At 42.5% G+C, this 19527-nt stretch overlaps 1 protein-coding gene across 5 annotated transcripts in view; it reads right to left on the bottom strand.

Moving 5' to 3' along the window:
- Positions 1 to 341: 341 nt before the first annotated feature.
- tmem198a (transmembrane protein 198a) overlaps positions 342 to 19527 on the bottom strand; it is a 168498-nt gene continuing 149312 nt past the window's right edge. For all 5 annotated transcript variants that reach the window (XM_034004392.3, XM_059031993.1, XM_059031990.1 and 2 more), the window contains one exon: positions 342 to 5526. In XM_034004392.3, coding sequence (XP_033860283.1) covers positions 5383 to 5526 — 144 coding nt within the window. In that variant the 3' untranslated portion in view covers positions 342 to 5382. The remainder of the gene's footprint in view (positions 5527 to 19527) is intronic.

Genomic DNA, 19527 nt, shown 5'->3' with positions numbered 1-19527 from the left:
TAAACAATTCAAAACAGTGACATTTCCCAACAATCTCAGTGGGTTAGCGTCCTTACATTGAACTTAATAACTTAATGCAATGTTTGTCTGAAATAAACTCTGCATCTAATCAAGATCATGGCTCCATCAAATATGCCACTGCTTTTTTTTTTACTCTGTTCTGTTTCACCTTTCAACTTTGTAGTGTCCAGGGCTCTACACATCTTCCGTATATTTGAAAGGTAATACCAAAAAACTTTTTTGTGACAAACATCTCTTCAAAGCATTATATATTTCCTATTGCACAGCTACTCTGTTTTAAACAAAAGTTGTGCAGAAAAAAATCACCTCCAAGTAATCAATTACATATCAACACTCTTTATTATTAAGCACTAAGGGGAACATTGTTGTCATCGGTATGCACATTTCACAGCAAGACATACAACACATGTAACATGTACACACGTGCAACTTTTCTACATACTTCTTTTGGATATAACAATGAAAATGAAACACTGAACAATTAATCATGAACCGTTAAATGATTGAGAATACAACGAAAGAAATTAACGTTATATAATAAACAAGTCGACGGTAAAATGTCTTAACTCTTAATATCCAGTAATATAACTAGCAAACCTCAAATTATTAACAAAGCACTTCACTTGCCACACATACTTTTACAGCTGGTTTTCTGTGTACATGACTTGGCGGGCTGCTCTGAAAAAGCAAGCTAAATATAATGTTGAATTTCATTAGCTGGCTGTTATACAAATGCTTTGTCGTTGACCACCGAGGTGTAAGACCATGGGAAGAGCTTTTTTTTCAAATTATTGTATGTTTGAAAGAAATGGAGACAGAGAGAACAGGCTGAAAGGGAACAAAAACAAAAAAAAAAACATTATTAACTGATAAACAAAATCTTGAATATCGTTTTCGTTCTTTTTTGTTTGTTTGTTTATCGTTCTGGTTCCGTTTCGAATCCCTGGTTCCCACCCCACCCCTTCAATGGCTTCTTTCCTGTCATTAACCAACCAGCTGCTTCTCCAATTGACTGACATTCTTTGAGTCAGTAACATGCTTTGACCCAGTGGACACTCCCGAGGTGAAATGACCCATGTAGTACCAGATATCATGTTTTAAAATTAAATACATTTTTGGTATAACATGTATTTCTTTCAAAACTGCAGACTTGAGACTTAAGTATCTAATGGAACTGCAAGATTTAAGGAAGGATTTTAAATAAATAAGTATCTACGTTAACAGAGATGGGTGTTTCTGAATGCCACACTGACTATACAAATGAGCAATCATTTTAAGACCTTCACCAGTGCCACATTTTGAATAAATAAATGAATACATACATTTTAAACTAAGAAATGATACATTGAGCTCACTATACAGTACTTATACCTCCTTAGAATCTCAGACAGCATAACATTAGTATCACATGACATTTACATGTATTTATAATAAAAGATTTATTTGACAAATTAATATAAATATAAATTTAAATAAATACTAGGTTAAAAACAAGAAACTGTTTCCTGTATCGGTTCAAAATACATTGCAGCGTATCACATAAGTAATATTTGTTCCACTTGTTACAGGGCACTGGAAAACTGTGGACACTGAAATCTCAGTCAGGCTGTCCTGAGTAACCCCTCGTCCCGCCAGTGTTTTTTATAAACACAAGACACCCCCCACCACCCCCCCTCCCCCCCCAAAAAAAACTAAAGAATGATGACTGTTCACCATAACCACATTCCCTACAAAAGCATGCTTTAAGATACTACAAAAAATGATGAATGATTACATTGAGATGATCTGAAAGCCTCTAGGATACTCCATTGAGACCCTCCTTCCCTACAAGCCCAGTCAGACCTGGGCCATAACCTGACTGTGAGATTCACCGATAGCAGAACAGCTTCAACCTCAAGGAATCTGTGCAGGACTTCCATACAGCAGAATGGCACCATCTCCTCGGAGATACAAGCATTGGGGTTCCAGTCACGCTACGTGCTGAGATACCGAGCATCAAATCACTTTCACATAGTCGTGCTGAGGGATATTTTTCCTGAGTGAATATTTTTCTTGCCGGATCTCTGGCATTCACTAAAATCCAACAAAATGAGATTGACCAGACATTGTTCCAGATGAGTAATTCTCAGATTTTAGCATACGCAGACCACAACAGTTTTTTTTTCTTTTTTCAAATTAGTAGATTTAAAACTGATATATTTCCACAGGGATAATACTTGTGGAGTAGTTTATAAGTTAATTCCAATTTTATCAACAGGGGTTAGTTTAGCAATTTAAAAGATCCCTTGATGGGTTCTGTTTGAGTGGCAGGACTCATACTGCCTCATGGAAACAGACCTCATTTCACTGTTTTCAGGCAGGATTACGGTAGTGTTAGCTGATATTCAGATCATTAATAAAGACCGTCTATGCCATTGAACCTGATTTAAACTGAGGCGGAGACAGCAGGGGCCCAATGGAGTGGAACACCACCTGGAGCAGCCAAAATCCCAAGAGCCTTTTTCATTCAATACACCCATATCTCAGTAGTGCAACTTCCTAAAAGCCAACAAGATTAAAAACCCTCTACTCAGAGAAAACAAATTAAAGTACATAAGTCATTAACAATTTTATGTACAGGAAATGTCGCCCTTAATATCAGTAATTAACATTTACATTACGTGGAACGTAGCTGTCCGTACAAAAAGGACACATTTTTCAAATGACTGAAACTCCACCACTTTACAAAAGACACTCCTAATTCACAATATCATGCAAAAACCCATCTGGAAAAACGGGCTCCTCGAAATATTTCAGGGATTCAGCCCAGCCAACTGTCCTCAACATAATCCCCCACAAAAAAAAGGGAGGCCTTCCTCTTTCTCATGTACTGCAGCACACCCCGCAACTGGCAGCTGGGTGATGCCAGTGTGGCTGCAGGGCTGCTTCTTCGAGGGCACAGAGGTGTGCTCACCACACATTGTGCAGGAGTCTTCCCAGTTAGCCAGTTAAGGATTTGACCAGGAGGGGCGACTCCCACTTGCACCCTTCAACATGACCCCAGCTCAAATGCATTGTTTGTTTAAAAAAAAAAAAAAAAAAAGAGCAAAAAATTCAAAGGCTTCTTAACAAAACTGGAGAGACTTCCTGAGAAAACTCATGTGGCCAGTACATTTGAATATAAAGTTTCCTAGAAAGTACCGGCCCAGTTGATTGTAGCATCTGAAGTAAAGAGATTTTTGATACAGGCTGTTTTCATTGATCATTTTTCATTGTGGAGAAGGGATCAGTTTTCAAGCTCTGAATCTGTGGGCAGCTTCTGTAGTGATGTATAGCAGCTGTCTCATGAGGAAGTTGAAGATTTTGGATCATCTCCCTGACGTTCACTCAGCTGAGTATCAGTTTCGTCATAAGAGAGGACCCAGCGTAGCAGTGCACAGTGAGTCCTCCATAAGGACCAACGCTAGGATGCTCATGTTGATATTTGCTGCCGCATTTGTTATGTTTCATATTATGTAACATTTTCTCGCAACATTGTGTAGAAAGTAATTCAGCACTATTATCCCACAGGAGTGACCAATAAACATGTACGTCTGGTTTCACAGACCCAGATTAGCACTAATCTTGGACTAATTTAGTTACGAAAGTCCACCAAAGACAACTAATCAGTAAGCATCGGTTGGTACGCATTCATCAGTCAATGGTTGTTCTTTTGAAAAACAATTTGCCTTGTTCTGCCCTTCACAATGTGCCCTTTATTGATGGCTTCTGAGAAACTAACTATAATAACTGTCTTCAAATAAAACACTCATGTGATGAAAGGCTGCTGCTGAACACATGGCTTGTAAAGAAGAGCAGCTCTGAGTTTGAGTGAAAAAAACAAACAACTGGATTTAATATCGGAATTATAAAGGGTGAAAAGAAACAAAAAAAATCTATTGCAGGCCTGCCCTATTCACAACTTAAAACTGTTGTTTAATAAACCAATATAAGTTAAAAGAACAGTTTTATGAATAAAGTAGTAAGACCATTAGATGACAACTTGGAATACAGCTGGCCTCCAAGAAAAGCTTGATTAAATAATAATGTACAGGGCTGGTCAAACTGGGAACCAAAATCTTGTTCCAGTAAAGTTCTCATTCCAACCTGTCCCTAAAAAAGCATTCTGTGGTTGAACTATGATAGGTGTATTTATGGGAATGAATGGAGCAGATTGTAAGTGTGGACTGGAATTGTGGTGCCATTATGGCCATCACTGCTTGGTAGAGAACTGCTACAGCCAGATCTATTTGACAAATTAATATAAATATAAATGAAAATAAATACTAAGTTAAAAACAAGAAACAGTTTCCTGTATTGTTTTGTAAATGCAATACCACAGAACCTGAGTGTTTTATGGTTCTGTCACAAACGAGATGTTCACTGCAGAAGTATGCCTTCAACAAAGGACCAATGAGCACTTTTTTGGCCATAAACAATAATGGTAAATGCTCAAACATATATATATATATTTTTTTGTGCCCAAAATGGTGAAAATCTAAATATTTAGCATCGGTACCCCTCCTTGTTATTTTATCTTCCTATTTGTTTGTCTTCTGTATAACTTTGAAGAGCTTCATTCAAAGATGGTGCAAAGCTAATTATGGAGAGAGCAATTTAAATAAAGACGCTCAATGATACTGTAGATGAGATTTAGGTAAGGGGCAGCCAGAATGCTAAACCATGGCAGCTGCAGGCATACGGTGGATAGATCATTCCCTGTAATGATACCTAGAGATACCAGGTCCCTCAGACTCAAGGGTCTCTGGACCATCTAGCATCTGTAAGTCAGGATGTCTATCTCAGAGATGGCTTAAGATTAAAAGAGACCCCAGACTCCCAACTGCCAGATGAGAAGACTACAAGCAGAGCAGAGGCTGTTTCAGAGCATAAACAGCATTGCTGTGTTCATACGGTGGGGAGAATCCAGCTGTAGATGTGAGATTTGAGAATCTCTCCACTCTTGAAAGTGCATCTGTGAGACACATTGTCAATGAGGTGTTATGGGTTCGAGAAGACATTCTGTATGGTACAAATGAGCAACCTCCACAGCAGAACCAGCTTACACAGGTGTGCAGAGTTTAGCTTCACTGGAGACCCATCTTCACCAGAGGTTTCCAAAACAGAGGGAGAGGGGGATGTGAAAATGGAGTGGGCATGAGTGCCGTGCTGCTCCGCCACAGACCGCTCTTGAATCAGAAGGCCTGGAAGCCAGTCATAGGTTCTCTCATTTTTGTGGGTCCAACCCTAATCACGCAGCCCATTTTTCACATTCCTTAGTGGAGCCAGGTCTCTGGATCTGGCCTCATGCTGCTGGAGAGCAGAGGTCATTTGTGCCTTGCTCTAGACACGCACAGCAGGTCCTGCCGCGGCGGTCAGAGGCACCATGGAGCCGCACTCATAGTCCAGGTCCACAATAGTGTGGGCGACACTGCCCAGGTTCAGGGGGTTCCCCGTCTGTCTGTCCCGGAAACTCTGGATGTAGCTCTGAGGGTGAGAGAGAGACAGTTTACAACCAGTAGCATAATATAACTGCGGGACCAAGTTCCAATCCAGCCATTTTTAAACACAATGTTATAGCAACAGAATGATGCAAACATCATAACAAAGATAAGGGAAAGGAAACAAAAAACATTAAAATGACATTGGAAGCAAACTGGTATCTTTTTCCACAAATGAGCTCAGAGAATAAGTATTATACAGTACCTATGATTTGAAAGACATCACTATTGTGATTTTAGTATGAGGAGCCTGGGTAGTGCAGTAGTAAACACTCACCTTCTGGAAACTGGTTAGAATCGAGCCAGGGAATTATGTGAATTCAGTTGTGGTGGCCTCTGTCTTTCACACTGCCCACATGATAAAACCAGCATTACAAGTACTCATACAGTAACCTCTTGCTTAATTAGTTACTGTACCTTTACATAGCATTGGGCCCTATTCACAAAACTTAAATGACTGTTTTAAGGAACGTTGTGTTTATTAGGACTGTTTGCAGTGTACAAAAAGCCTTTAACTGTTTTAGAGAAGGTTGGAAGTTGATTCTAATTCTCCAAAGCATTGTTAAATAGAAGGGAATGTTCATAAAACTTTAAAAAACAGTCCTTTAAGTTTTGCAAATAGGGCCTTTTTACAGTTCTTTGGTGTCACCTACTTCCTCTCAGATGTGCCTCTGGTAGTGTACAGTATATTCGCACTAACATGGGTTAACTACCTGACTTTACAAGGCGTTTAAAAGGGGCCAAAAACAAAGTTCACAGAAAGAGTACTTGGAACTGCAAACGCAAATCAAAAAGGAAGGCCGAGAGAGAGATAGAAATGGGGCTAAACCCAATTCCAAAACGTTTTTCCAATATTATAACAGCAAGAGAACATTCACAGAGGAGGTTACATGTCTAAGAGATACAAATGGCAAAATCATAGATGAAGAGAAAAAAATAGCAAATATATTAAATTATTACTTTTCACAAGTTTTTACAAAGGAGGACATGGACAACATGCCCCACATGTCGACCTGTTCCTATCCAGTTTTAAATAACTTTAGCATAACAGAGGCAGAAGTGTTAAAGGGACTAGGAGCTCTTAAAATAAACAAATCCCCTGGGTCGGATGAGATCCTGCCAATAGTACTCAAAGAAATGAAAGAAGTTATTTACAAACCGCTAACCAAGACCATGCAACAGTCTCTTGACACAGGGGTTGTACTGACAGACTGGAGAATTGCAAACGTAATACTGATCCACAAAAAGGGAGACAAAACCAAACCAGGTAACTACAGACCAATAGACCTGACTTCTATTATATGTAAACTTATGGAAACTATAATAAGATCCAAAATTGAAAATTACCTATATGGTAACAATATCCTGGGAGACAGTCAGCATAGTTTTAGGAAAGGTAGATCGTGTCTAACTAACCTTAATTTGTTTGAGGATGCAACATCGACAATGGATAATTGCAAAGCATATGACATGGTATATTTAGATTTCCAGAAAGTTTTTGACAAAGTCCTGCAAAAAAAGATTAATTCTCAAACTGAACGGAGTAGGGATTCAAGGAAATGCATGCACATGGATTAGGGAGTGGTTAACATGCAGAAAACAGAAAGTACTGATTACAGGAGAAACCTCAAAATGCATTATAAATACTATATGTGAGATACTGAAATTGAAGAAGGAATCTATGAAAAGACCTAGGAATTTATGTTGACTCAGAAATGTCTTCATCTAGACAATGTGGGGAAGCTATAAAAAAAGGCCAACAAGATGTTCAGATATATAGTGAAAAGTGTTGAATTTAAACCAAGGGAAGTAATGTTAAAACTTTACAATGCATTAGTAAGACCTCATCTAGAATACTGTGTTCAGTTCTGGTCACCTCGCTACAAAAAGGATATTGCTGTTCTAGAAAGAGTGCAAAGAAGAGTGACCAGAATTATTCCGGGTTTAAAAGGCATGTCATGTGCAGACAGGCTAAAATAATTTAATCTATTCAGTCTTAAGAACATAAGAACATAGAAAGTTTACAAACGAGAGGAGGCCATTTGGCCCATCTTGCTTGTTTGGTTGTTAGTAGCTTATTGATCCCAGAATCTCATCAAACAACTTATTGAAGGATCCCAGGATGTCAGCTTCAACAACATTACTGGGGAGTTGGTTCCAGACCCTCACAATTCTCTGTGTAAAAAAGTGCCTCCTATTTTCTGTTCTGAATGCTCCTTTATCTAATCTTGTGACCCCTGGCACTTGTTTCTTTTTTCAGGTCAGAAAAGTCCCCTGGGTCGACATTGTCTATACTTTTTAGGATTTTGAATGCTTGAATAGATTCTTAGCCTGTCTGCATACGACATGCCTTTTAAACCCAGGATAATTCTGGTTGCTCTTCTTTGCACTCTTTCTAGAGCAGCAATATCCTTTTTGTAACAAGGTGACCAGAACTAAACACAATATTCTAGGTGAGGTCTTACTAATGCATTGTAAAGTTTTAACATTACATCCCTTAATTTAAATTCAACACTTCTCACAATATATCTGAGCATCTTGTTGGCCTTTTTTATAGCTTCCCCACATTGTCTAGATGAAGACATTTCTGAGTCAGCATAAACTCCTAGGTATTTTTCATAGATTCCTTCTTCAATTGCAGTATCTCCCATGATATTTATAATGCACATTTGTATTGCCTGTGTGCAGTACTTTACACTTTTCTCTATTAAATGTCATTTGTCATGTGTCTGCCCAGTTCTGAATGCTGTCTAGATCATTTTGAATGACCTTTGCTGCTGCAACAGTGTTTGCCACACCTATTTTTGTGTCATCTGCAAATTTAACAAGTTTGCTTACTATACCAGAATCTAAATCATTAATGTAGATTAGGAATAGCAGAGGACCTAATACTGATCCCTGTGGTACTCCACTGGTTACCTCGCTCCATTTTGAGGATTCTCCTCTAGTCAGTACTTTCTGTTTTCTACATGTTAACCACTCCCTAATCCATGTGTGCATGCATTTCCTTGAATCCCTACTGCGTTCAGTTTGAGAATTAATCTTTTATGTGGGACTTTGTCAAAAGCTTTCTGGAAATCTAAATAAACCATGTTGTATGCTTTGCAGTTATCCATTTTCAACGTTGCATCCTCAAAAAAATCAAGTAGGTTAGTTAGACACGATCTCCTAAAACCATGCTGACTGTCTCCCAGGATATTGTTACCATATAGGTAATTTTCCATTTTGGATCTGTCACAAAGACGGCCAGAGTGGGTGGCGTCAGACCAGAAAAGGAATACACAGACAGAGACGGTAGTGATGATGAGGCTGAACGCGTGATCGCGTTCAGCATTTAATAAACAGAACAGAAAATAAAAGGTTTGAACAATGGAATACAAAACAGGACACGGCACTTGACGCCAAAATAAACAGACAGACAAAACGCACTAAACACAAACGGTGCACGGAGACAAACAAACACGGTGAGTACACACACTTATCTTTACGTTTAATGATTTTACGTTCTAGTTTCTCCTCTCTCTCTCACCCGTTCTCCTCTTCCGAACACCCAACCCCCGACTGAGTGAAAATGTGCATCTATATATACTGTTGTGCTGGGATTCAATTACTAATTAATTATTCACTTGAATCCCAGCACGTGAATTAATTCTGTGCAACCCCGTGCTCACATATTACATTTAACCAGCACGTGAAGTGATTTGTGCTCTCCTCGTGCCTAAATACAAATCTACACTTTAAATACACGTGAAACACAGACCCGTTTATATCCCGTGTACCAATCTATACACCAACATTTACACACGCAACATACAACACAAATGCACACAGGGGCGGGGCGCTTTGCCACATATACCCCCCCTTGTGCGCAGCACACATGGCCTCAACGGCCACCTCCCCCCTTAAAAATCCAGCAGTCCAGGACAAAGTCTCGGGCTGGGAAGGGAGGCTTCAGTGGGCCCATGGCTGGCCATGCTGTCAGCACCCCTGCCGGTAGTGGCACGGCTGACAGCCTGTTGGTCCCGTCCTGCAGCGAAAAAGCTGCGGGGGCAGGTGGTCCCCCGACCTCCCCCTTCTTCGTAGCCGGCAGCTCCCTCCTGTGGGGCTCCGGCCACAAGAACTCCTGCAGCGAAACTGCTGCTGGGGAAAGTGGTCTCCAGACCTCCTCCCCCTTCTTCGTGGCCGGCAGCTCCCCTTTCTGGGGCTCCGGCCACCATACTCCCTGCGGAGGTACGGGCAGCAGAGGCAGCTCCTGCTCCTCTGCTCCGGGCGGTGGTGGAGGCAGAGGCAGCTCCAGCTCCTCTGCTCCTGGCGGTGGTGGAGGCAGAGGCAGCTCCAGCTCCTCTGCTCCTGGCGGTGGTGGAGGCAGAGGCAGCTCCAGCTCCTCTGCTCCTTGCGGTGGTGGTGGCGGAGGCAGAGGCAGCTCCTGCTCCTCTGCTCCTGGAAGTGGCAGAGGCAGCTCCGGCTGCTCTGCTCCTGCCGGTGAAGGTGGGAGCAGCGTGTAGTCTCCTGCCGATGGAGGTGGGAGCAGCGTGTAGTCTCCCCCTTTTTCAGGGGACTGGTGCTGCTCTGCCTCTCTCGCAGCGGACTGGTGCGGCTCTGCTTCTGAAGGGGAAACCAGCAGGCATTCTTCCTCTGCTGGTTGTGCTGAGGAAACCAGCAGGCATTCTTCCTCTGCTGGTTGTGCTGGGGAAACCAGCAGGCATTCTTCCTCTGCTGGTTGTGCTGGGGAAACCAGCAGGCATCCTTCCTCTGCTGGTTGGGCTGGGGAAACCAGCAGGCATTCTTCCTCTGCTGGTTGTGCTGGGGAAACCAGCAGGCATTCTACCTCTGCTGGTTGTGATGGGGAAACCAGCAGGCATTCTTGCTCTGCTGGTGAAGGTGGGAACAGCTGCCTCTCAGGCTTCGGATTCCCGCGGTCCCCCCGTCTAGGCGCTGGACGCTCGCGGTCCCCCCGTCTGGGCGCTGGACGCTCGCGGTCCCCCCGTCTGGGCGCTGGACGCTCGCGGTCCCCCCGTCTGGGCGCTGGTTCCTCCTCTTCATACTGGGTGGGGCATATGGCTAACGTGTGCCCATAAGCCCCACAGCCAGGGCATAACTCTGCTGCGAGGTTCTTTAAAAAAACCTCCCAGCCATCATCCTCGACCTCCTCCCTTTTGGGCTGTGGACGCCCCGACTCCTCCCTTTTGGGCTGTGGACACTCGGGTTCCCCCCACTCAGGCGTAGGACGTTCGGGTTCCTCCCACTCAGGCGTAGGACGTTCGGGTTCCTCCCACTCAGGCGTAGGACGCTCAGGCTCCTCCCACTCGGGCTGTGGACGCTCAGGCTCCTCCCACTCGGGCTGTGGATGCTCAGGCTCCTCCCACTCGGGCTGTGGACGCTCAGGCTCCTCCCACTCGGGCTGTGGACGCTCAGGCTCCTCCCACTCGGGCTGTGGACGCTCAGGCTCCTCCCACTCGGGCTGTGGACGCTCAGGCTCCTCCCGCTCAGGTACTGGAGAGGGCAGCGACTGCTCCTCTCCCTCTTGCTCACTGGAAGGCATCCCTCCCATGTCTGCAGCTAGGTAACCCAGCACCACAATGGTGAGGTCACGAACGGATGCCGGGTTGTGCTGTTGCTCCCAGTCCTCCCATCGTTTCCCATCTCGCATCTGCAGTGCGTGAATAACCATGGGGAGGTCACTGGCGAAGTTCCCCTCGGGGTGCACCAGCCAGTCCCATATTTCCCGGGACGGTGGGGAACCCGGTGGCAGTGGGGGTAGAGGGGTGGCTACTGCCCCGTTGTGGCTGTCCTCCTCCCAGCCCGGCATGCAGGATGAGGGCTGCAGCTGTTGTTGTTGCTGCTGCTGCTTCTGCTGCTTCCTGCAGCTCTTTCTTCCCATCCTCGCTTTACTATTTTTTTTTTTTTTTTTTTTTTTTTCACAAAACCCCCTCTCCTGGTCTGACGCTTGGAGGCGCTATTATCCCACGATGACACCACGTGTCACAAAGACGGCCAGAGTGGGTGGCGTCAGACCAGAAAAGGAATACACAGACAGAGACGGTAGTGATGATGAGGCTGAACGCGTGATCGCGTTCAGCATTTAATAAACAGAACAGAAAATAAAAGGTTTGAACAATGGAATACAAAACAGGACACGGCACTTGACGCCAAAATAAACAGACAGACAAAACGCACTAAACACAAACGGTGCACGGAGACAAACAAACACGGTGAGTACACACACTTATCTTTACGTTTAATGATTTTACGTTCTAGTTTCTCCTCTCTCTCTCACCCGTTCTCCTCTTCCGAACACCCAACCCCCGACTGAGTGAAAATGTGCATCTATATATACTGTTGTGCTGGGATTCAATTACTAATTAATTATTCACTTGAATCCCAGCACGTGAATTAATTCTGTGCAACCCCGTGCTCACATATTACATTTAACCAGCACGTGAAGTGATTTGTGCTCTCCTCGTGCCTAAATACAAATCTACACTTTAAATACACGTGAAACACAGACCCGTTTATATCCCGTGTACCAATCTATACACCAACATTTACACACGCAACATACAACACAAATGCACACAGGGGCGGGGCGCTTTGCCACAGATCTTATTATAGTTTCCTTAAGTTTACATATAATAGAAGTCAGGCTTCTTGGTCTGTAGAACCAATAAGCCTGACTGAACAAATAAGACTACGCGCTGATCTGATTCAAGCATTCAAAATTCTAAAAGGTATTGACAATGTCGACCCAAGGGCCTTTTTCGACCTGAAAAAAGAAACAAAGACCAGGGGTCACAAGTGGAGATTAGATGAAGCGGCATTCAGAACAGAAAATAGGCACTTTTTTACACAGAGAATCGTGGGAATCTGGAACCAACTCCCCAGTAATATTGTTGAAGCTGATGCCCTGGGATCCTTCAAGAAGCTGCTTGATGAGATTCTGGGATCAATAAGCTACTAACAGCCAAACGAGCAAGATGGGCCAAATGGCCTCCTCTAGTTTGTAAACTTTCTTATGTTCTTATGTTCTTATGACTGTGATGTGTGTTACAGAATGGACCTGCAGAACTACAGTACAGAGTACAGGCTGAAGCAAGCCCACAATCTCTATACAGAATGGACCTGCAGAACTACAGTACAGAGTACGGGCTGAAGCAAGCCCACAATCTCTTCTGGACTCTCTTGCTGTCTTCTAGCCTGGATTTACAACAAAGCAGTTTATGGCTCACTACATGTTCTTCATATCCAGGTGTTAGTATAAATACCAAGGTGAAAGTATAAATCTGAGGATTAATCTATATATCAACACACTGTAGAATTGACCTTCACAATGCAAAACAATTCTGCATCTATTGTATAGGGGCTCACAAAGAAAACATTTTTTAAAGAACAAATACGTATTTCTCAGTGCTGAATTATTGCTAGTGCTTTCACAGTTTGAACAGCATGGCAAACATCTTGCTCGTAGTGATATGGTGTCCATGGGGAGTAGGAGTGTGTGAGAGGATTTCATGGCTGGCATGTTTTTTATAAGGGCTTGTCAACATCCCAGATGCACTCAACTCCTTAATGCACACAGCCACTATGACAGCTGGGAAGAACAGCTTTACTTTATAAACCTGAGCTCCCTGCATTACACTGGTGAGCCACCTACTCCTTAAAGTAATTGCATCTACCAAAATAGTTCCATACATTTTTTCCACCTTGCACATCCATTACCAAACATGTATTTTCATTTGACATGATCTGGTACTACAGCTATGATCAAAAGTTTTGCACCACCCTATAGAATTAACACATTTTGCTTAATAAAGTCGAATGAAACCTGCTGAATAATGTTACGTTAACATATGTTATTACATACAGCTTTATAGTTTTCCATATACTTACCCGAAAAATTGTCATTTCTAAATACTGTACTACTATTATGGCTTCTGGTAGACTTTTGCGATATCATTTTCTTTGATTACACAATGTAAATAAAAGATCTAAATTATGTTCATATATTATTATTTTTTTTTAGTTATTATGTCTCAATCCTAAAATTCTAGGAGATGCATTTTGGCCATAACTATAGACTAGGTTAAAGAAAACTCAATTTGCAAGCTATGCTTTTAGTCTGTCTTGCACTTCCTGGGTCCAGTCACTTGGAGAGGGAAATTGTCCCCACCCCTTCCTGGCTTCTTTCCTGTCAATAGCCAGTCAGCTGATTCCCTTATTGACACTTTCAGACAGTAACATGCTTTGACCCAGGATACACTGCTCCGGTGAAATGCTCAGGATGTAAAGCAGTAACTGACTTCCAGGAAGTCAAGGCAAGCAAACTGTGAACTTAGTGCAGCACCAGATGTCTGTTTTAAAATAAAAATACAAGTTCTCTATAACACATGTTTATTTACAAACTGCACATTTGACACCTATACAGTTATGGAGGTGCAAAATAGGTATGATTTATCTGAAGGGCAAAAAAAGGGACATATTAACCTTGTAAATATTCAATAGGGTTATTCTGTCCTCTATTTACAAGCTTTCTGCACAAGGTTCTTATTGCAATTATTCAAATCTTTGGTACAATTTTTGTAAATGTACTGAATTCAGGAGCAGCTCTCCAGCTGCTGTTGTCAGATTCTCTTTCCCCAGAGACAAATGTAACACACACTAGATACGCAAGGCCCCTATAGTGGTAAGAGCCAACAGCATTGTTAACCGATATGACACATTGACAGCAATATGAAAGAAAACTTGACTCTGTAGAGGGTGCTTGCTGTTAAACCAAAACAGACACTTTGGTGAAAGAGAATCTGGAAACTTAAGCTGGATCGTTCCTCCTGATCTCTCATTAATATAGGGTTAAAAAAACAACATCCTGACTACAACATGAACCAGAATGCAAACATAAAAAAGTAAAAAAACTATAATAATAATAATAAATAAAAAGGACAATGTAATGTAAACTAGGGATGTTAATAGTTTTTCAAAACATTTTGAATGTTTCTAATGTGAATCTATATACAGTGCCTTGCGAAAGTATTCGGCCCCCTTGAACTTTGCGACCTTTTGCCACATTTCAGGCTTCAAACATAAAGATATGAAACTGTAATTTTTTGTGAAGAATCAACAACAAGTGGGACACAATCATGAAGTGGAATGAAATTTATTGGATATTTCAAACTTTTTTAACAAATAAAAAACTGAAAAATTGGGCGTGCAAAATTATTCAGCCCCTTTACTTTCAGTGCAACAAACTCTCTCCAGAAGTTCAGTGAGGATCTCTGAATGATCCAATGTTGACCTAAATGACTAATGATGATAAATAGAATCCACCTGTGTGTAATCAAGTCTCCGTATAAATGCACCTGCACTGTGATAGTCTCAGAGGTCCATTTAAAGCGCAGAGAGCATCATGAAGAACAAGGAACACACCAGGCAGGTCCGAGATACTGTTGTGGAGAAGTTTAAAGCCGGATTTGGAGTCAAAAAGATTTCCCAAGCTTTAAACATCCCAAGGAGCACTGTGCAAGCGATAATATTGAAATGGAAGGAGTATCAGACCACTGCAAATCTACCAAGACCTGGCCGTCCCTCTAAACTTTCAGCTCATACAAAGAGAAGACTGATCAGAGATGCAGCCAAGAGGCCCATGATCACTCTGGATGAACTGCAGAGATCTACAGCTGAGGTGGGAGACTCTGTCCATAGGACAACAATCAGTCGTATACTGCACAAATCTGGCCTTTATGGAAGAGTGGCAAGAAGAAAGCCATTTCTTAAAGATATCCATAAAAAGTGTCGTTTACAGTTTGCCACAAGCCACCTGGGAGACACACCAAACATGTGGAAGAAGGTGCTCTGGTCAGATGAAACCAAAATCGAACTTTTTGGCAACAATGCAAAACGTTATGTTTGGCGTAAAAGCAACACAGCTCATCACCCTGAACACACCATCCCCACTGTCAAACATGGTGGTGGCAGCATCATGGTTTGGGCCTGCTTTTCTTCAGCAGGGACAGGGAAGATGGTTAAAATTGATGGGAAGATGGATGGAGCCAAATACAGGACCATTCTGGAAGAAAACCTGATGGAGTCTGCAAAAGACCTGAGACTGGGACGGAGATTTGTCTTCCAACAAGACAATGATCCAAAACATAAAGCAAAATCTACAATGGAATGGTTCACAAATAAACATATCCAGGTGTTAGAATGGCCAAGTCAAAGTCCAGACCTGAATCCAATCGAGAATCTGTGGAAAGAACTGAAAACTGCTGTTCACAAATGCTCTCCATCCAACCTCACTGAGCTCGAGCTGTTTTGCAAGGAGGAATGGGCAAAAATTTCAGTCTCTCGATGTGCAAAACTGATAGAGACATACCCCAAGCAACTTACAGCTGTAATCGCAGCAAAAGGTGGCGCTACAAAGTATTAACTTAAGGGGGCTGAATAATTTTGCACGCCCAATTTTTCAGTTTTTTATTTGTTAAAAAAGTTTGAAATATCCAATAAATTTCGTTCCACTTCATGATTGTGTCCCACTTGTTGTTGATTCTTCACAAAAAATTACAGTTTCATATCTTTATGTTTGAAGCCTGAAATGTGGCAAAAGGTCGCAAAGTTCAAGGGGGCCGAATACTTTCGCAAGGCACTGTACTTATATGTTGTCCTTATGTTGTTGTCCATCTAATTTATGTATTGTGAATATCATTTAACAGTTTTCTAAAAAGTGAACATTGTGCTGTGTTGTTTTTTTTTTATTTAATAATAAACTCTCACTTTCTTGGGTGGTTTTATTTCTATGTTGTTCCTTTTGAATAGTCAGAGTAGATACTGACTAAAAATACATTCTTCAGGGGTACCCGAGTGGCTCCCCGGGTAGAAGCACAGCCACGTGGTGCGCAGGGTCAGCCATGTGGTGCGCAGGGTCAGCCATGTGGTGCGCACGGTGAGTCGTACAGCCAAGTGGTGCGCAGGGCGAGTCGTACAGCCACGTGGTGCGCAGGGTGAGCCGTACAGCCACGTGATGCGCAGGGTGAGTCGTACAGCCACGTGGTGCGCAGGGTGAGCCGTACAGCCACGTGGCGCAGGGTGAGCCGTACAGCCACGTGGTGCGCAGGGTGAGCCGTACAGCCACGTGGTGCGCAGGGTGAGTCGTACAGCCACGTGGTGCGCAGGGTGAGTCGTACAGCCACGTTGTGCGCACGGTGAGTCGTACAGCCACGTGGTGCGCAGGGTGAGCCGTACAGCCACGTGGTGCGCAGGGTGAGCCGTACAGCCACGTGGTGCGCAGGGTGAGCCGTACAGCCACGTGGTGCGCAGGGTGAGTCGTACGGCCACGTGGTGCGCAGGGTGAGCCGTACAGCCACGTGGTGCGCAGGGTGAGCCGTACAGCCACGTGGTGCGCAGGGTGAGTCGTACGGCCACGTGGTGCGCAGGGTGAGTCGTACGGCCACGTGGTGCGCAGGGTGAGCCGTACAGCCACGTGGTGCGCAGGGTGAGTCGTACAGCGCAGGTTCGTGTCCTGGCTGTGCAAAGTCGCTGGTCTTTGCTGGGGATTCCGAAGGGAGCGTCGCATTGGCTCCCATTGAGCTCAAAAGCGGACCTGCGGGGCTAGCTTTTGTCCTCCAGAGGTCGGTAGTTCGCTGACATCCATTCTTGACTCCTTGGGTGTAGAAGAGGAAGCTGGTTTGGTGATGTGATCGGAGGATGCCACTGAACATTCAGTTCTCCTGAGCTGTGTGGGGAATTGGACATTTCAAAATGGAGAGAAAATAGGAGTCAAATTGTTTTGTGGGCACACACAAAAAAAGAAGAACTTCTTCAGGCTGCTCTGAGACATCTGTGTGTCCCTTAAGTTCAAGTCAAGGAATTTTCTAAAAAGCACATTTGTTCCACAATATGCAGAAAGGTGAATGTGCTAACACCAAGCAAAGAATGTAAAGAGAAAACCTTGTCCATAGTAAATATTTAATCAGTAGGAAACACTCCCATCTTATAGTCGTTTAGTATCTTCAGTTAATAACTGATTATTACAAAAATGTCTGCAGATTTCCCTGATTTAATGAAAATGAACAACACCGGCAATAGATTGAATAGGCCCCCACAATGCTACATATCAGTAAGAACATGGATTGTATGTCAACTGAAAAATACACAGACAATATGGGAAGGGCTGGCGAAGTTGGATCTCATTCACTATAAAAACCCCTTTTGAATCAAAGGTCTAGAGTGAAACATTTAGGTAATTTATACACTCATTACTGAAATATCAGTTTCTCGACTAGCATTAAACTTGTGGCCCTACATTTTGAAAGCTTTTTGGCACTTTAAAGTGTCTTTCTAAGAAATGTAGTTCATTCATATTTTTAGTACATATCCCTTTCCAATATTGTATTTTTCCACAGCTTCAGAATATGGCCTAAAATAATAAATGGAGGAAACAGATATGTGGCGGAGTGTCCCGCCCCTATATTTATATGAGCACTGTTTAATTATTTGTATTATTGTTTGCGGCGCGGATAAAGGCGCCGCGTATTTGTTATTGTTTTTATATTTTAAAAACCTTGTGAGGATGCATGACTGATCAGCTAGTGATTTATCTAGCTAGCTGACAGTCACACATCCTTATTAAACTCGTGCAGACGGTGACCATCTCCCGAGTTAATTCATTGATTAATTGTTGCTAATCGGGAGATGGTCACTGTATATAAACCTGCAGCTCTCTACCCTCGGGGGGGGGTACAGAGGAGTGTACGGGAGAGCAAACCAAGAGAGAGTTATTTAAAAAAACAACTGCCGATACTTATTTGTTTGGCCAATGTGCCCTTTTGTTTGTTTGGTGTTTGTTTTGTTTAAACCTTTTGTTTATTGTTTAATAAAATAAGCTGAACGCCGCAGCGCTGCTGCAGCAAAATCTAAAGAAAACCATTTGAAAATAGATGACTGAGACAGTAATCAATCAAGTAACAGTATATCCAAACATTTTAATAAATCACATGTGTAACAAGATGAATCAATTTGATTTATAACTCGATTTACTTAATATTGAAACATATTAATAGCTTCAAATTAGTCACAAAACGTATTAAAACGTATTAATCATAGGCATCAAAAGTTAGTACGAAAATGTTTCTATATTAAAAAAAAAAACATGTGCATGTCAAAACTTAGCCCACAGTTCAAATGCAATTTCAGCAGACTTTTGATATCGTTCTGTAGCTTCTTTGATTACATGATGTTAAATAAAACATATAAATGTAGGCTTTTTTTTTTTTTGTCTCAATCCAAAAAAAAAAAATGTAGGTGATATAAAAGTTGTGGTACCATCTCTTGCAGCAAAAAAAAAAAAGAAAGAAAAAACATAATACAGGTAGTTGATAGTTTTCTAGCGAAGACGTTTAATTTTACTATAACCATTAAAATATTTAATATATAAAATGTAATACACAGTTGACATTTTGAATATTCACACTTATGTACAAAAACTAAAAAATTATGTTAGTATAAAAGTATAATTAATACAAAAAAAAAAAGTTTTCACCAGTTTTCGATCCACTGATCTTTCGCGCGCTAGGCAAACGTGCTAACCCAGCGGCGGTTAAGGGGTCTCTTGTCTCTAACTTGAACAGAGGCTGAGACATCAGCAACTAAAATGTAAGGGAGGTACCTCGCGCTGTTGCCCCAGGAAGTGCTGTCTGTCTCGGGCAAACCTCTCCCGAGGACTCGGCGGTAGCTGTCCACATTCTTTTTTTGCCAGAGTACATCTTTTTTCGCAAGAACGAAAGAACCTCACTGTGACAAAGATCGAATGAGTCTTAGTGTTAGATCTCCCTCTCGACCTGTGAGAGCACGGTATACGAGGAACAGAGTACCCTTAATGAAATGGCACGACAATTTATTCCGTAGGGTAGATGGAAGTCGGTCAGTTCGGAAGGGGGCGGAGCCATGGCACCCGAGCTCAGTGACCCAGACGGTAAGCGGCGTGGCATCCGAGGACTGG

This window comes from Acipenser ruthenus, chromosome 10 (genome assembly GCF_902713425.1).
Source record: "Acipenser ruthenus chromosome 10, fAciRut3.2 maternal haplotype, whole genome shotgun sequence".
In the NCBI taxonomy this organism is placed as follows: Eukaryota; Metazoa; Chordata; class Actinopteri; order Acipenseriformes; family Acipenseridae; genus Acipenser; species Acipenser ruthenus.
This window is presented reverse-complemented; position numbering and strand designations above follow the sequence as displayed.